The following is a 19337-nucleotide window of genomic DNA, read 5'->3' as shown; positions in this document are numbered from 1 at the left end:
CGAAAGCTGTGATAAAGTGTTTGCACAAATTGAAAGAGATACTAGGCCTTGCATACTTCACAAAGTTTCAGCTTTTACCTTAGGAAAAATTGTGGAACTGGCAATTCAGTGTAATACAAAAGGAAAAGCTTGAGCTCTGATGAACACTGTCGAACAAGGAAGACATCAAGCCAGATAGTAAGAGTACTGGATCCTGGTGCAGCTTCATAGCTATTGTTTCTGGACTCAGGAAGGCAATGTGGATTGGTGGGAAGAGGATTGTTCTGCAGACCAGGGATGATCAGCAGTAACCAAAAAATTTCAGGATGGAGAAGGAAACTTTTCTGAAGATATGTGCTGAACCCAGACCTAGAGCAGCAGTGTGCCAACATGTGGTGCCCCATAACCATCTGGAAGCCACCCCAAATACTACCGGTCTGCTGCAAACCAATTCAGCAAGGAGAAAGCAACCATTGGGGCCATTCTCATGCAGGTGCATAAGGCCATGGCAAAGGTACTGTTGTACTGGGTTATAAAGCTTGGCAACACTTAGGAGATTATAGATGGCTTTGTACACATGGAATTCCAAAACTACATTGGAGCAATTGATGGGACCCATGTGCCTATCATTTGGCTAAGCCCTGTATCCCCAAATCAGAGCTCAGAATTCATAAACAGGAATAGGTATTTCTCCATAGTGTTCCAGGGGGTTGCCACCAATGCAGATTTACACTTAAATTGAGGTGGTCTTAAAGTGTCCACAGCACTAGGATGTTTTGGAACCCAGCTCTTTTTAAATTTATGGAGGAAGGACTACATGGTATTTTGTACATTATTTGAGAGTGAGGGAAAAAGCCTCCCCTGCACCTGTAAGGCTAAGGTGCAGAGACTTGCTCAGCAGTTTGAACAGTCAGCAAGGAACCCCATACAAAATGCACACAGTCAGGGCAATATTGTCAGGGGTGCCTAATGCTCTTATTTTGGGTCTCAGGCCTGAAACTGTGCAGCTACATTTCCAGCTGTTAACTTCCATCCACGCCCTGACCCCATGGGATTGTTGTGCAGTTCTGTGTTGTTTATGGGCAGAAATACAACACTGTGGCAATCCGTACTATTCCTTGTTTTTGCCAGCATTTGTTCATAAGCCCTTAGGAATTAGTGCAACCAATGGTTTTCTGTATAAAATGAACGGTCAACGCTCTATTATTAAACAAAAATGCATGTCAACTGAAAAAAAATGAAAAAACAGCTTTTAATTATGAAGGAAACTACAAAGAACCCTTTCATTAAACTACCTGTAAAATGAAACAGCAAAATCCAACAGTGCAGTGCAGGGCCCAACACAACAAGTTGTGGGGGGGGGGGGGCGGGGGGGGGGGGGGATATTGCTCCTCATCACAGGCAAGCAGGTTCTTCCTTTTCTGGTTTGTCAGACTTCTGGCACGGACTGCTGTAACTCAACAGTTATCAAGGGCAATAGAGGGCTCAAGAGAAATGGGGACCCAGGTGCACTGTTGTTGGTGCCCTAAGCTGGGGGCAAGGGGGGGAAATGGCCTCCGGGAGTAGTGTTCTGATGATACAGTGGGGAGCAGAAGCTGTTGCTCCCAGTAGTCCATGTTGTCCAGAGGCTGCATAACATGAGGAGGCACTGTTTTGCACTAGTGCATTGCCTGCCGCCTTAACGGTAACATTTGCTGCAAAGAGGCATTTTGGCTTTGTATTGCCTCTAAGAGTTGCCTCTGCATTCCCTTATATTTTTCTGTACCGTCTTGGACCATGGCAATGCTGTCCCTGGAAATTGCAATGCTGTCCTTCGCCACTGCAACAGTCTCCCTAGAAAGCTTATTAGATTCCTTCTCAGATCTCAGATTCTTTGCAGTCTTGGAGAAACCTCAGAGATAGTAAGTGGCATGTGCATTGGGATTTTTGGCCTGTGCAGTATATGCTGTGTGGCTATGCCATTGTGCCTTGGAAGCTAGGAAGAGGGGAGGGTAAAACGGGATTGGGAATTATTTTCCTGGTCTGGCTTTTAAGTTTTGTTGAGCCTTGGAGATGCATATATGATACAGAAAGTATGGCTGTCAAGAGATTCTAAAAAAATGAATCGTGATTAATCGCACTGTTAAACAGTAGAATACCATTTAAATATTTTCAAATATATTGATGTCAATTACAACACAGAATACAGTGTACAGTGCTCACTTTATATGTATTTTTGATTACATGTACTTGCACTGTAAACAAAAAGAAACAGTATTTTTCAATTCACGTAATAGGAGTACTGTAGTGCAATCTCTATCATGAAAGTTGAATTTACAAATGTAGAATTATGTACAAAAAACTGTATTCAAAAATAAAACAATGTAAAATTTTAGAGCCTGTAAGTCCACTCAGTTCTACTTCTTTTTCAGCCACTCAGGCTAAACAAGTTTGTTTACATTTGAAGGAGATAATGCTGCCCCTTCTTGTTTATGTCACCTGAAAGTGACATATGCGCTAAAGATTCATATGTCCATTCATGCTTCAACCACCATTCCAGGGGACATGCGTCCATGCTGATGATAGGTTCTGCCCGATAACAATCCAAAGCAGCGCAGACCAGTGCATGTTCATTTTCATTATCAAGTCAGATGCCACCAGCAGAAGGTTGATTTTCTTTCTGGTGGTTCAGGTTCTGTAGTTTCCACATCGAGTTTTGCTCTTTTAAGACTTCTGAAAGCATGCTCCACACCTCGTCCCTCTCAGATTTTGGAAGGCACGTGAGATTCTTAACCTTGGGTTGATTGCTATAGCTAACATTAGAAATCTCACATTGGTACCTTCTTTGCATTTTGTCAAATCTGCAGTGAAAGTGTTCTTAAAATGAAGAACATGTGCTGGGTCATCATCAGAGATTGATATACAAATATATGGCAGAATGCGGGTAAAACAGGAGGAGGAGACATACCATTCTCCCCCAAGGAGTTGAGTCACAAATTTAATTAATGCATTAAATTTTCAAACGAGCGTCATCAGCATGGAAGCATGTCCTCTGGAATGATGGCTGAAGGGGCATATGAATGTTTAGCATATCCAGCACATAAATACCTTGCAATGCCAGCTACAGAAGTGTCATGCAAATGCCTGTTCTTCTTATTTACAATGTCACCAGAAAGTGAGAGGACAGCATTATCTCCTGTAAATTTAAACAAACTTGTTTGTCTTGTTGAACAAGAAGTAGGACTGAGTGGATTTGTACGCTCTGAAGTTTTACCTGGTTTTACTTTTGAGTGCAGTTATGTAACAAACAAACAAAAAAACTACATCTGTAAATTGCACTTTCACGACAAAGATTGCACTACAGTACTTGTAGGAGATGAATTGAAAAATACTATTTCATTTATTTTTAGTGTAAATATTTATAATCAAAAATATACACGGACTTCAATTACAACACAGAATACCATATATGAAAATGTGGAAAAACATCCAAAATACTTCATGAATTTCAATTGGTATTCTATTGTTTAACAGTGCAATTAAAACTGCGATTAATCACAATTATTTAATTTTTGCCTTAACTGTTGACAGCCCTAATCGGAAGGGTTAACAGGGTGAACCTAGGCAAAAGCAAGATAGTAATTTCCTCTACACCCCCTTTAGGCTGTCCTGACTCTGGATGACCTAACATATAGAGAATGGCCTTATTCAAAAAGGCAAAGGGCACCAGCAAAATTCATTGTGATGTTATTCACCAAGATGGTCCACCAAGCAGTGTTACAGGAGCGTGAGGAAGTACTGAGCTATACCAGTGGGGAAAGTTGTGCAGCTAGTCCTCATAATTAAGGCTACGATTTAGTCATGGGTATTTTTAGTAAAAGTCATAATCTGGAAAATGGGTAAACAGTGAGGTGGCAAAGTTTGCAGATGATACAAAACTACAAGATAGTTAAGTCCCAGGCAGACTGTGAAGAGCTACAAAAGGATCTCTGAAAAAATAGGTGGCGAAGCAACAAAATGGCAGAAGAAATTCAGTGTTGATAAATGCAAATTAATGCACACTGGAAAAACAATCCCAACTATACATATAAAATGATGTGATCTAAATTAGCTGTTACCACTCAAGAAAGATCTTGGAGTCATTGTGGATAGTTCTCTGAAAACATCCACTCAATGTGCTGCGGAAGTCAAAAAAGCAAACAGAACGTTGGGCATCATTAAGAACGTAATAGATAAGAACACAGAAAATATATTGCCTCCATATAAATCCATGGTATGCCCACATTTTGAATACTGTGTGCAGATGTGGTCACCCCAAGTCAAAAAAAAAAAAAAAAAAAAAAAAAAAGATACATTTGAATTGGAAAAGGTTCAGAAAGGGCACCAAAAAATGATTAGGGGTATGGAACAGCTTCCATATGAGGAGAGATTAATAAAACTGGGACTTTTCAGCTTGGAAAAAAAGACTACTAAGGGGGAAGATGATTGAGGTCTATAAAATCATGACTGGGGTGGAGAAAGGAAAACAAGGAAGTGTTATTTACTCCTCATAACAAGGGCTAGAGGTCACCAAATGAAAAACAGGCAACAGGTTTAAAACAAACAAAAGGAAGTATTTCTTCACACAACGCAGAGTCAACCTGTGGAAGCCATTGCCAGAGGATGTCGGGGAAGGGGTTGGAATGGGGGGCAGGGAAGGGGTGAGGATGTCAGTGATGTGGCCCTCAGGCCAATGTACTAGTCCTCATGTGGCCCTTCTGGTCATTTGAGTTTGAGACCCTTGGGCTAGATGGACCTTTGGTCTGACCCAGTATGGCCGTTCTTATGTACTTCTACACTTGACATGCCAGAGTTTGTTCTTTTCTATATCTCTCAGTAGGATTTCGCTTCCAGTTTTTAAAAGGGTGCCTTTTGCCTCTAACCACTGCTTTTGCTCTCTTTAGACATGGTGGCATTTTCTTGTCCTCTTACTGTTTGTTTAATTTGGGATATACATTTAATTTGAGCTACTATTATGGTGTTTTTAAGTAGTTTCCCTGCCATGCAGCTTGCAGGTATTTCACTCTTGTAACTGTTTCTTTTTAACTATTTCCCCTCCACCCCACAAAAATGTTCAATTTAATTGCATTATGCACTTGGCTATTGCCAAGTAATTCAGCTATATTCACCTTTTATACCAGACCATGTGTGCCACCTAGGACTAAATCAAAAATTGCCTCCCCTTATGGGTTCTAGGACTAGCTGCTCCAAGTAATAGTCCTTTTTGGTGACTTTGTTGCTTTTCGGGCATGAAATGTCAATGTCTACCTCATGTAAAGCGAAAGCACTAACCAAATTTTCTGTCTAAGCATTGTGCAAAATGCAGATGTTTGAGACCAAAAAAAGTTTTTCTTATTTGAATCTGCCAGGGAAGCAGGTGGGGTATAGGCTTCACCACCATTTGGAGATGGCAAACTGGGCCAACTTGGGGGAGGTGCACATTGCTGGGCAGGACAGCGGAGAGAAGGGGAAAGGAAAATAGCTACATGGGCATGGCCTTCCCTGTCATGGGCCAGAAAAATTGTTGCTAGTCAGGGCTTTAGAATGACATGGAAGCCAACTATCCAGCTGAACTAGCCACGATTTTGACAACGTGTTGGGGAGGGAGGAGGCATAAACAGACAGCATGGAGTAGGGAGGGAGGGAGGCACAGACTCTGGCTCACAAAGTTTACTCAGAACAGAAGCTAGCATGGCAGTATAGTATAACAAGCCAGTTAAAATAAATACATGCTGACGTTCCCTCCATAGGATCAGCCTCCTCAGTCCCCATCTGGGTATAAATTTCTGCAAACAACATCCTAGATACCTCCCATCAAACATGGGAGTGAGTTCATATACTGACAAATCTGTTTTTAATAGAGTCTAGCTGATGGAAGAACATCCACATTTAGTACCACCCAAACATCACTGCAGCATTGAATGTTAGCAGTTAAATAGAAAATTTACCACAGTCAAACGACAGATATCAAACTTGTGTGTGTGTGTAAAATATATTATTATTTTTATATTATATATTGTGACAAAGTTCCTCCTCTACCTTGGTGGGTCTTGCACTTATTGGCGGATTTGGTTGCCTTGGAGCTTCACGGCAGCCCTCACTTTGGCCGTTTTTATGAACCCACAGTCCAGGACAACTCCTCCTGTGTCTGACCAGGAGTTGGGAGGTTTGGGCAGAACCCGGGCCCGCCCTCTACTCCGGGTTCCAGCCCAGGGCCCTGTAGAATGCAGCTGTCTCAAGTGCCTCCTGGAACAGCTGTGTGACAGCTACAACTCCCTTGGCTACTTTCTCATGGCCTCCTCCCAACACCTTCTTTATCCTCACCGCAGGACCTTCCTCCTGGTGTCTGATAACGTTTGTACTCCTCAGTCTGTACTCCTCAGTCCTCCAACAGTATGCGTTCTCACTCTCAGCTGCTAGCGCCTCTTGCTCCCAGCTCCTTACACGCGCTCCACAAACTGAAGTGAGCTCCTTTTTAAACCCAGGCGCCCTGATTAGCCTGCCTTAATTGATTCTAGCAGCTTCTTGATTAGAACACCTACAGCCAATCAGCCTGTCTTAATTGTCTCCAGAAGGATCCTGATTGTTCTGGAACCTTCCCTGTTACCTTACCCAGGGAAAAGGGACCTACTTAACCTGGGGCTAATATATCTGCCTTCTATTACTCTCCTGTAGCCATCTGGCCCGACCCTGTCACAATACACACATGCACGCACAGTTTGACAAGATAGTTATTGGCCAGAAAAGGCTAGATTGATTAAAGAAACATCACATTCTGCATTCAGTGATCATGAGGTAAAAAGAAATTTTACAAAATCAATAGCAGATATCTGCTAATGGTACCAGAGAAGAGTAAATCAAAAAGGCAGCTACATCAGAATTCCATGAATTGATCCTGTTATGAATTATGGAAAAGTGACTGTATAAGACATGGACACACCTATAGATTAGTGGTTCTCAACCTGCAGCCTGTGGGCCACTTGTGACCCGGCCAGCACAAGTTTGCAGCCTATGACATCCTCAGGGCCATGCAGGTAGTAGCCCAAACAACACACACACACACACACACAGTTGAGAACCACTGCTATAGACACTTCGCTTTGTAGCAGAACCAGGAGACAGATGAAACATCAAAAAACAATGACTGAGACCTATTTACACTGTAATATTAAAATATAAGATAAACTGATGATCTAATTTACTAGAAGTGGAGAAATAGTGCATGGAGTGTTTAAGCCATGTGAACTACAAAGAACTTTGTATTTCACACAGAAATACTCAAAGTTTTCAGAAAGAAGTTGGCTATTATCAGATATCTGATCACTTATATGACCCTACACGTTAACAGTAAAAGTTCTGAGTAGAATTCTGCCCTCATTTGTACACTGTGCAATCCCAGTGAAGTCAGTGGGGTTGTACAGAATGTGAGAAGAGAATTAGTCCCTTTATATTTGCATAAACTGATATCCCACTACCAAATGTGATTTTGAGTACGATAATAGTAAAGCCCACAAATTCTGTTGCTCTACATGTCTCTTCAGATGTTACAATGATTTGTAGCAGAGTTGTTAGGCTAAATTCATTTTACTAAATGAATGACCGGTGACCCTCAAAAAAGTCAAGAAAAGCAACTTGTCCTCTTGCAGAATAGTGATGGATTTTTGAATGTTCATAGACCCATAAAAACTGCTTATTTTAAAAATGTAAGAGGGAAGACAGGAGTATGTATGGGAATTACACATAGTTCATGTGTCGGGAAGGAATCATTCCTGGATTTTTTTTTTTTAAACTTAAGTTTATTTACAGACAAGTTTAAGTCTGGACAAAAGTCAGGATATGCTTCTACGGGCACAAAGCTCTAAAGATTTAGAGCAGGTTGCACAGCAGAGCCAAGAGGCCAGTGAAGAAGCTTGGCAACATGTGACCTCTAGAAGAAGAAGGGGGAATGTCCGGGTTCCAGCAACACGGACACAGGTAACTAACCGCTTTCATGTTCTCTCCACAGGTACCATTGCGGAGAGTGGACCAGACGATATGTCTGGAGGGAGAAAGCAGAAGGAGACTCCGCTGGTTGGAAGGTATGAGATGCGCTGTCCTGAGATGGGGGGTTCCACAACCACCACTCCCAAGAGGAGGCGGCGGGTGGTGGTGGTCGGGGACTCTCTACTCCGGGGGACTGAGTCATCTATCTGCCGCCCTGACCGGGAAAACCAAGAAGTCTGCTGCTTGCCGGGGGCTAAGATTCGCGATGTGACAGAGAGACTGCCGAGACTCATCAAGCCCTCGGATCGCTACCCCTTCCTGCTTCTCCACGTGGGCACCAATGATACTGCCAAGAATGACCTTGAGCAGATCACTGCGAACTACGTGACTCTGGGAAGAAGGATAAAGGAGTTTGAGGCGCAAGTGGTGTTCTCGTCCATCCTCGCCGTGGAAGGAAAAGGCCTGGGTAGGGACCGTCGAATTGTGGAAGTCAACGAATGGCTACGCAGGTGGTGTCGGAGAGAAGGCTTTGGATTCTTTGACCATGGGATGGTGTTCCATGAAGGAGGAGTGCTGGGCAGAGACGTGCTCCACCTTACGAAGAGAGGGAAGAGCATCTTTGCGAGCAGGCTGGCTAACCTAGTGAGGAGGGCTTTAAACTAGGTTCACCGGGGGAAGGAGACCAAAGCCCTGAGGTAAGTGGGAAAGCAGGATACCGGGAGGAAGCACAGGCAGAAATGTCTGTGAGGGGAGGGCTCCTGCCTCATCCTGAGAATGAGGGGCGATCAGCAGGTTCTCTCAAGTGCTTATATACGAATGCACAAAGCCTTGGAAACAAGCAGGGAGAACTGGAGGTCCTGGTGACGTCAAGGAATTATGACGTGATTGGAATAATAGAGACTTGGTGGGATAGCTCACATGACTGGAGTACTGTCATGGGTGGTTATAAACTGTTCAGGAAGGACCAGCAGGGCAGAAAAGGTGGGGGAGTAGCACTGTATGTAAGGGAGCAGTATGACTGCTCAGAGCTCTGGTACGAAACTGCAGAAAAACCTGAGTGTCTCTGAATTAAGTTTAGAAGTGTGAGCAACAGGAGTGATGTAGTGGTGGGAGTCTGCTATAGACCACCGGACCAGGGGGATGAGGTGGATGAGGCTTTCTTCCGGCAGCTTGCGGAAGCTACTAGATCGCACGCCCTGGTTCTCATGGGTGACTTTAATTTTCCTGACATCTGCTGGGAGAGCAATACAGCGGTGCACAGACAATCCAGGAAGTTTTTGGAAAGCGTAGGGGACAATTTCCTGGTGCAAGTGCTAGAGGAGCCAACTGGGGGGGGGGGGAGCTTTTCTTGACCTGCTGCTCACAAACCGGGAAGAATTAGTAGGGGAAGCAAAAGTGGATGGGAATCTGGGAGGCAGTGACCATGAGTTGGTTGAGTTCAGGATCCTGACACAGGGAAGAAAGGTAAGCAGCAGGATATGGACCCTGGACTTCAGGAAAGCAGACTTTGACTCCCTCAGGGAACTGATGGGTAGGATCCCCTGGGGGACTAACATGAAGGGGAAAGGAGTCCAGGAGAGCTGGCTGTATTTCAAGGAATCCCTGTTGAGGTTACAGGGACAAACCATCCCGATGTGTCGAAAGAATAGTAAATATGGCAGGCGACCAGCTTGGCTTAATGGTGAAATCCTAGCGGATCTTAAGCATAAAAAAAGAAGCTTACAAGAAGTGGAAGGTTGGACATATGACCAGGGAGGAGTATAAAAATATTGCTCGGGCATGTAGGAATGAAATTAGGAGGGCCAAATCGCACCTGGAGCTGCAGCTAGCAAGAGATGTCAAGAGTAACAAGAAGGGTTTCTTCAGGTATGTTGGCAACAAGAAGAAAACCAAGGAAAGTGTGGGCCCCTTAATGAATGAGGGAGGCAACCTAGTGACAGAGGATGTGGAAAAAGCTAATGTACTCAATGCTTTTTTTGCCCCTGTCTTCACTAACAAGGTCAGCTCCCAGACTGCTGCGCTGGGCATCACAACATGGGGAATAGATGGCCAGTCCTCTGTGGAGAAAGAGGTGGTTAGGGACTATTTAGAAAAGCTGGACGTGCACAAGTCCATGGGGCCGGACGAGTTGCATCCGAGAGTGCTAAAGGAATTGGCGGCTGTGATTGCAGAGCCATTGGCCATTATCTTTGAAAACTCGTGGCGAACGGGGGAAGTCCCGGATGACTGGAAAAAGGCTAATGTAGTGTCAATCTTTAAAAAAGGGAAGAAGGAGGATCCTGCGAACTACAGGCCAGTCAGCCTCACCTCAGTCCACGGAAAAATCATGGAGCAGGTCCTCAAAGAATCAATCCTGAAGCACTTCCTGATCACTTTCCTCTCATGTAACAGTCAGCATGGATTCACCAAGGGAAGGTCATGCCTGACTAATCTAATCGCCTTCTATGATGAGATTACTGGTTCTGTGGATGAAGGGAAAGCAGTGGATGTATTGTTTCTTGACTTTAGCAAAGCTTTTGACACGGTCTCCCACAGTATTCTTGTCAGCAAGTTAAAGAAGTATGGGCTGGATGAATGCACTATAAGGTGGGTAAAAAGTTGGCTAGATTGTCGGGCTCAACGGGTAGTGATCAATGGCTCCATGTCTAGTTGGCAGCCGGTGTCAAGTGGAGTGCCCCAGGGGTCGCTTTTGTTCAATACCTTCATAAATGATCTGAAGGATGGTGTGGATTGCACTCTCAGCAAATTTGCAGATGATACTAAACTGGGAGGAGTGGTAGATACGCTGGAGGGCAGGAATAGGATACAGAGGGACCTAGACAAATTGGAGGATTGGGCCAAAAGAAATCTGATGAGGTTCAATAAGGATAAGTGCAGGGTCCTGCACTTAGGACGGAAGAACCCAATGCACAGCTACAGACTAGGGACCGAATGGCTAGGCAGCAGTTCTGCGGAAAAGGACCTAGGGGTGACAGTGGATGAGAAGCTGGATATGAGTCAGCAGTGTGCCCTTGTTGCCAAGAAGGCCAATGGCATTTTGGGATGTATAAGTAGGGGCATTGCCAGCAGATCGAGGGACGTGATCGTCCCCCTCTCTTCGACGTTGGTGAGGCCTCATCTGGAGTACTGTGTCCAGTTTTGGGCCCCACACTACAAGAAGGATGTGGATAAATTGGAGAGAGTCCAGCGAAGGGCAATAAAAATGATTAGGGGTCTGGAACACATGACTTATGAGGAGAAGCTGAGGGAACTGGGATTGTTTAGTCTGCAGAAGAGAAGAATGAGGGGGGATTTGATAGCTGCTTTCAACTACCTGAGAGGTGGTTCCAGAGAGGATGGTTCTAGACTATTCTCAGTGGTAACTGATGACAGAACAAGGAGTAACGGTCTCAAGTTGCAGTGGGGGAGGTTTAGGTTGGATATTAGGAAAAACTTTTTCACTAGGAGGGTGGTGAAACACTGGAATGCGTTGCCTAGGGAGGTGGTGGAATCTCCTTCCTTAGAAGTTTTTAAGGTCAGGCTTGACAAAGCCCTGGCTGGGATGATTTAATTGGGGATGGGTCCTGCTTTTGAGCAGGGGGTTGGACTAGATGACCTCCTGAGGTCCCTTCCAACCCTGATATTCTATGATAAGTCATCTCAGTTTAAAAAAAAAAAAATGCTGAGTCAGAATTTTATGGCTGCTGATAGCATTCATTTGAAATGGGGAGGAATAGTTTAAAGTGAATGCCAAGACACTTTTTCCTCCTCCTACTGTTAACATTAACATAGCTGAAAGATTGAAGAGTTAAAAAAACACCTTACTATAAAGCCACAAAACAAAGATTCTCAGGAAGATTCAGAGGCAAATGTACTGGCTGGAACTATTTCCAGTCACTTTTTAAAACAAATTACTTGATTTCAAATGGGATTGTGTCCTTTTGAGTAAATAGGGGCGGAAAGTATCAAGTTAAGCTTCACACAGATGTAGGAAATATGGTTGGAAGTGCAGATAGAAAAATGCAACTCACTTAAACTATTATAAAAATCGTTCACTGAAAAGGAATTAAAGTAGATGTACCAAAAAAAGTTAAGAAATATCCATGGATTCCTTAATACCTGCCTTTTCATTATGAATGTTCAGTTTCCTGCTGTCAAGGTTCCTCCCCCACTCTGAACTCTAGGGTACAGATGTGGGGACCTGCATGAAAAAACCCCCTAAGCTTATCTTTACCAGCTTAGGTCAAAACTTCCCCAAGGTACAAAATATTACACCCGTTATCCTTGGAATGGCCGCTACCACCACCAAACTAATACTGGTTACTGGGGAAGAGCTGTTTGGACGCGTCTTTCCCCCCAAAATACTTCCCAAAACCTTGCACCCCACTTCCTGGACAAGGTTTGGTAAAAAGCCTCACCAATTTGCCTAGGTGACTACAGACCCAGACCCTTGGATCTGAAGAACAATGAACAATCCTCCCAACACTTGCACCCCCCCTTTCCTGGGAAATGTTGGATAAAAAGCCTCACCAATTTACATAGGTGACCACAGACCCAAACCCTTGGATCTGAGAACAATGAAAAAGCATTCAGTTTTTACAAGAAGACTTTTAATAAAAAATAGAAGTAAATAGAAATAAAGAAATCCCCCCTGTAAAATCAGGATGGTAGATATCTTACAGGGTAATTAGATTCAAAAACATAGAGAACCCCTCTAGGCAAAACCTTAAGTTACAAAAAAGATGCACAGACAGAAATAGTTATTCTATTCAGCACAATGCTTTTCTCAGCCATTTAAAGGAATCATAATCTAACACATACCTAGCTAGATTACTTACTAAAAGTTCTAAGACTCCATTCCTGTTCTGTCTCTGGCAAGAGCAGCATACAGACAGACCCAGACCCTTTGTTCCTCTCCCTCCTCCCAGCTTTTGAAAGTATCTTGTCTCCTCATTGGTCATTTTGGTCAGGTGCCAGTGAGGTTACCTTTAGCTTCTTAACCCTTTACAGGTGAGAGGAGCTTTCCCCTGGCCAGGAGGGATTTCAAAGGGGTTTACCCTTCCCTTTATATTTATGACACCTGCTGTTAAGGCCATTTCTCCTTTTCTTGTTTAAGCTCTCACCCATCACACCATGCCCCAAGTTCCCAATAAAAAGCTATAGTGGTCTAGTATGTCTATTGGACTGCGTCATATGCTGCTCTCTGAAGGACTCGGGTTTGAGAAATAAGAGTGTTACAAGTCAGTTTTAGTGCAAAGTTTCCTTGGATTCTTTCAGACCTTTGAGGACCGTGGTTTGTTTCTCCACAAAGCAAAGGGAGGAGAGAGGATGGACCTTTCAAACATCCTCGACATCCATGGAGCTCTAGAACATTCACTCAAAGACTCTGCTATCTCTGAACTAATTCCCAGTCCTCCACATATCCCCCTAGCAATACGTCCCTCTCAGCAGCTGCTGCTACAGGCAAGCATGTGTATGTGCACACACACAAACCCATCCCTACAGAAGCCTAGTGATTAGAATCTATTTATGTTATTAGACATATGCCACCATCCCCACAAATCCCCATGGCATCCAAGAATCTCTGAAAGTATTACAAAAGCAAAAATAGTCACTCTGGTGCTTCCCAGCCAATAGGGGAAATAGGCTGATTAGACTGGGGCGTGGGAGCAAGAAGTCTGACACTTCAGATTACCTTTTTTAGGGTGTCTCTATACAGCAGCTAAGAGGTTGTTTCCCAGCAGGGACAGACACACACTAGCCCTGCTCAAGCAAGCACACTAAATCTAGTAGCGGAACCACAGCCACACAGACAGTGACTTGGGCTATTTAAACTGAAACTCATTTCCCATGAAAATCCTGAATTTTCAGACTTCTTCTCCCACTAAAGAAACAAACCTACGTACCCCTAACTTAGAACACATTCTCAGCCAAAAGATGGATTTTTTCCTCCCTGGGAAATTTAAAGGATGAATTTCAGAAAAACTCCCTACAAGTTTTGTTACTGACGTTTTGACTGATCAGGACTCTGAATCATTAAGGTACTGAAGCACAAGTAGTCCCCCTAAAGTCAATGGGGCTACGGATATGCTTAAAGTTAAGTACATGCTTGAGTACCGTGCTGGCTCAGGGCCTAAATCTCCAAAACAGCTTGGTCTAGAATCTTAAATGTAAGGTGTTTCACTACCTATGGATTAGATTAGAAGCATTGTATGAGCAGTATTTTATGATGCAGACAGGAAAATTTCAGAAGAATAGTTTTGTTTGGACAGACAATCAGTTGGATATGAAACTGTAATGCCTTTTCACATCAGAAGGCTGGGATCACTAGTTTCATCAACAAAAGTGGCTTCATGTCTACAGCGAGCAAATAGGTGTCAGACCTCCTGTTCCTCACCAAGTTTCACCAATTCTTGCAATTTTAAGTCACATGTCTTGAAATATTTGGTATCTTTTATATAACCCCAGCTCCTGAAGTTATGTGAATATGGGAGAACCTCAGCCTTCATGTGAGAGCAAAAAAAAAAGAAATAGGGTCTTGATCTCTTGGTAGCAGAGGAAAAACCTCAAAAAATGTGGCATAAGTGTATCCCAAAGGTTCAAAAACCAGAAGATTTACCAAAAAAAGAAAAAAAAACACACACACCACACACAACAACAAGCCTATTTTTAAAATCTTATAATTCAGCCAATTTTAAGAATGTTGAATGCTTGGGGATGGTAGAACCACTTCCTCCTGCCCCCTGTAACACTGGGAAAGTCACTTACGCTAAAGCTTTCAGAAGTGTACACTAATTTTGGGTGCCTCTGTGTAGGTCCCAAACTTGAGACAACTAAAGCTTTATTTTCACAGATGCTGAGCATTCTGTGACCCCAAACTGAAATGAGGCCTTAGATATCCCAAATTGAAGACCAAAGATTGAAGCACATAAAGTTAGTGAAAGTTTTGGTCTTAGTCACTATGCTTGTTTATCCATTTACAAGTCAGGGACAGACACCTACTGCACAGAAGTGTGAACTATGAGGTTTAGGATCTGAACCTGCAACCTGAATAAACAAAACTCCCACTGAAGTCAGTGGAAGTACAGTCCAAGACTGCAAATTTTGGGCTTTAGTTCGTTAGTACTTGTAAAATGCTATGAGGTTCTGCAAGGGCTATAGAAATACAGGCGCTTTTTTCTTTTTTAAGAGATCATTTCATCTGGGGAAAAGTAGAATATAAATCCTCAATGGATTAATTTTAGATTGTACAATTGTATCAGTATTTGATAGACTTGATGAACCAATGTAGCTGTATTTCTAGCATAGGCAACAGATCTTCAATGAAGTAGCAAAAGGTTCCAAACAATGAGTCAATAGTGAGCAAAATCCCAGACCAAAGGCTTAAAGAAGTTGGTATTAGATTTAATATATGCCAGATAAAACAAAAAGCACATGCACCTTTAAAAAACAAAACCACCCTTTTCGATTTGCCATTAATATATACATCTTATTTTAAAATATTTATAATTTTACATAAGAACACAAAGCTTGCCATGCTGGATCAAAATATCTAGTTCTGTAACCCTCTCTCTAACAGTAACCTGGTAACAGATGCTTCAGAAAAAAGATACAAGAAAGCAGGCAAGCAGTTGTCTTAGGATAACCTGCCCAATGAAAGTTTCTTCCTAACAACCCCCCACCCAATCAGTTTGGCTGGGTTTTTGCCCTGAAGCATAATGGTTCATATAACTTAATGTACGCAGTGTTGATAACTCTCAAAACTGTATTGATATCCTTGTGATATTTAGGCCTGGTCTACAGACAGATTTTGTACAATTATAGCTACTTCTGTTAAAGAAAATACAACCACCTCGAACTGAAATAGGTATACTTATATGGTATTATTCCCCTTCCTCTACTCATCAATAGCTATTGTGGTGTAAGCACTTTATACCACTATCACTGCATCCACACTAGGGTGGGGCTGTACTGCATTAACTATACCAACACAGGTAAGGCAGCATAACAACTTTTGTGATTGACAAGGCTTTGTGTTTTACATAAAGCAACAACACCTGGAATCAAGTTTCTAGTCTTCATGGTTGTGGAGAAAAGCCTAAAGACATGAATCCTAAAGGCTCAAAATCCAAAATGTATTACATTACCACGATATGAGGGGGCCTGCCTCATGATTTTTGAGCTTTTGGGGTTGGTTAATACTGCAACAGTAAGGGTTTTTTGTGTTAAGTTTCTAATTTTGGATGTTCCTGATTTATTTGACTAAATCTCTCTAATTATGAGATGAGGCTATTTTAAAAGTGCTTTTCAGATAAAAGCTCCAGCCAAAGAGTTTGAATGAGGTCCACAGCTTTTATTATTGTACTGTTACAGTCTAATAAAAATTCTGGATAATACATTAGCTGCAATTAGCTTCAGATGCTTACAAAAAGTTTATGAAAAACTTTTCTCTAGAAGAACCACAATTAAAATGGAGTGGTGATACTATAATCATGATTTATCAATTCCCTGTCCTCCAAAAACAATTAAGTATCCTAAAGCTATATTTCACTGCCAGCAGCTTTTATTTAGTATTATTGACGGCTGTTTGTAGCCAACAGAACATTCACATATTCTCCTGGCTTCTGCTGGGTCTTAGATTTGGGCAACTTTTTTTAAAATGAGATTTTAAAGGTAGCATTGAAAAAGTAGGATCTTTCAAATGTAAGAGCAATATACTTTACCAATAAAGTACTAAATGCCACACTGTGATACACGCCCAGAGCCCAACTAAAGTTAGTGGTCATCTACCCATGTCACATTACATGGCAAGATTGGAGACACAGGCAGAGTACTGAACAACTTGGATGCCATATGCATTTAAGTTATTACAGCAAAAAAGTTAATATTTCAGTCACTAATAACCTGGTACAAATGCTATCTGTCGTAGTTTTATGAAATGTCATCTATATACCCGTCTCTTTCCCCTTCCTTCATTTTAGGTATATTTTAGAAAGGGGAGGGGGGCGGAGAGAAGAGAGAGAAAAGCAGGAAGACTTTCCTTCCCTTTGATCTGCAAAAACCCAATGGTTAAACTCGGTTAGAAAGATAATTTCAACTAAAAGACTTTACTGTTAGTAACAAGGAACTCCAAGGCCCCTGCCATACCTATTTAAGAAGGGGAAGAGTATAGAGGCTCTCTTTTGCAGCGGTGCAAACTCACCCTCAAACACATAGTTTCCTCACAGAGTTGGGGGGGGGGAAAGAGGAGGAAAAGGAGAAGGGATCTTTCTTAAAGTTATTTTAAGGCTGGGCATATATATCAATTTCTCCCTCAGAATTAGTTTTAAAAATATAGAGTTTAAGGCCAGAAAGAACCACTGACCAGTTTCTCTCAAAATTTCATTGCACCACAACCCTTTTCTGACAACAAAAATTACTATATGACTCCAGGAAGGGGTACCGAAGCCTTAGCCCCACTGCCCAGGCAGGGGGCCAAAGCTCAAGCCCTGCTGCCTTGGAAGCACCAAAGCTTGAGGACTTCAGCCCTGGGGCTCAGACTTCGGTCTCAGCCCAGAGCCCCAGCAAGCCAACCTTGGCGACCCCATTTAAATGGGGTTGCAACCCACTTCGGAATCCTAACCCACAGTCTGAGAACCGCTGCATTAGACCACGTAGTCTGAACTCTTGTATTTCAGAGATTTCGTTTCATCCTGTCAGCCCTCTGTTGAGCCCAATAAGGGTTTGTCTACACTTGGAAATTTAGCTATTCTGGAATAATATGCCTTTTCTGATTTAGCTTAATCCAATTTGGGGGGAGGGATAGCTCAGTGGTTTGAGCATTGGCCTGCTAAACCCAGGGCTGTGAGTTCAATCCTTGAGGTCCTGCTCTGAGCAGAGGGTTGGACTAGATGACCTCCTGAGGTCCCTTCCAACCCTGATATTCTATGATTAGTTAAGATCTGCAAGGCCAGTGCTTAGAAAAGAGGTTAACTGAGCAGATTTGATTTTAAAGTAATTAAGATAAAAATATGGAATTCCCAATGTAATTTGCAGTCAGGTTCAGACAAGAACTGCATTCAAAGATTCAAAGGAGGTTTGTTTCAGTCTCCTCACCATCCCTAAAACTAGTTCTAGAGACAGAAGAGTGAGATGTTATGATTTCCCTCCTGGATTGTTTTAATGTTGGGTGTTTTTATGCTCTCCTTCCCCACCCCTTCACCCATAGGAATTAACCTTAGCTTCCTACAAACTTTGTTTATTCCCTGAGCTGTGGCGGGGGGGACTTTCAGGCTCGGGGGGGGGGGGCGGGTTACCAGTTCCACATTCCCACCCACCCCCATGGAACTAGTGCTAAATTGTGTAAGCACATCTCAGTCTTCATATCTACCCTAACATGGGGTGAATGTTAAGGTCAAAGGATTCATGTGTGTGCTACAATCTCTCCCCCTATGGTGGGGAGTTAGTGCCAAGGCTAAAGGAGATGGGGGGGGCTCAGGGTCTCTCTCCTCCACCATGAGGGCGGTCAGTGGCAAGGCTTGGGGGGGGACCAGTGTCTCTCCCCTATGGGAGAGTTAGTGCCAAGGCTGGGGGGGGGCGGGGGAGATCAGTGTCTCTCCCCTCCCCCATGGGGGGGTTAGTGCCAAGGCTGGGGGGGGGAGATGATCAGTGTCTCTCCCCCTATGGCGGGGGGGGGGGGGGTAATGTCTCTTCCCGTCGCCCTAAGTGGGAGAGAAAAAGGGGATCCCAGCAGACCCAGGGGATGGCGGGGCCGGCCGTAGCCCCAGTGGTGCCTAACGAGGCCTAGCCCCAGCTCCTGCCCCAACCCACCAGACCACGCCGCCAGCAGCTCCCACTGCCAGGGCGGGGAAGGGACTCAGTACCTTCTCGGTGCTGCCTGCTCCATGCTGCTGCTGTTGACTGGAGGCGCACTGAGCCGTCAGCCGCGACGCGATCGTCGCCTGACAGGACCCCACCGGCCCCCCTAACTCCACACAACTTTCCGGCAACTCTGGAACTGGCCCTTTAAATGCGACTCGCCCCCTCCCTACTGGGGTCCGATGCCGGACTCTCACGCAAACGCCACCAACTCCTACCCAGACCTGCCCCTTTCATTGGCTACTGGCGGCACAAAGACAAACACTGATTGGATGTTCATCAAGTCACTCAGAACCTTAGAAAGCGGAAGAAACCGTCCCCCAGCCCGGACTGAAGCGGCTTGGGGAGGGCTGTTCGTGTCCTGGGAAGAGCAAGCGTATTTACGCAGGGAGGAGGCGGGGGAACAATGGCGTGCGCAGCGCAGCAGACGTAGAACTATTCGTTCCCGGCATGCACCACTCCTCCCGGTTACTAGCTGTCGAGCGGGGCATGCTGGGATATGTAGTCCCCAGCGGCAACAG

At 43.8% G+C, this 19337-nt stretch overlaps 1 protein-coding gene across 1 annotated transcript in view; it reads right to left on the bottom strand.

The window, feature by feature from the left end:
• The window catches only part of STK3 (serine/threonine kinase 3), a 297076-nt gene extending 277923 nt beyond the window's left edge, over positions 1-19153 (bottom strand). The window contains exon 1 of the mRNA XM_048841337.2: positions 18822-19153. Coding sequence (XP_048697294.1) covers positions 18822-18844 — 23 coding nt within the window. The 5' untranslated portion in view covers positions 18845-19153. The remainder of the gene's footprint in view (positions 1-18821) is intronic.
• Positions 19154-19337: the final 184 nt, after the last annotated feature.

This window comes from Caretta caretta, chromosome 2 (assembly GCF_965140235.1).
Source record: "Caretta caretta isolate rCarCar2 chromosome 2, rCarCar1.hap1, whole genome shotgun sequence".
Classification (NCBI taxonomy): domain Eukaryota; kingdom Metazoa; phylum Chordata; order Testudines; family Cheloniidae; genus Caretta; species Caretta caretta.
The sequence above is the reverse complement of the archived record's forward strand: the minus strand, read 5'-3'. Positions and strand labels throughout refer to the sequence as shown.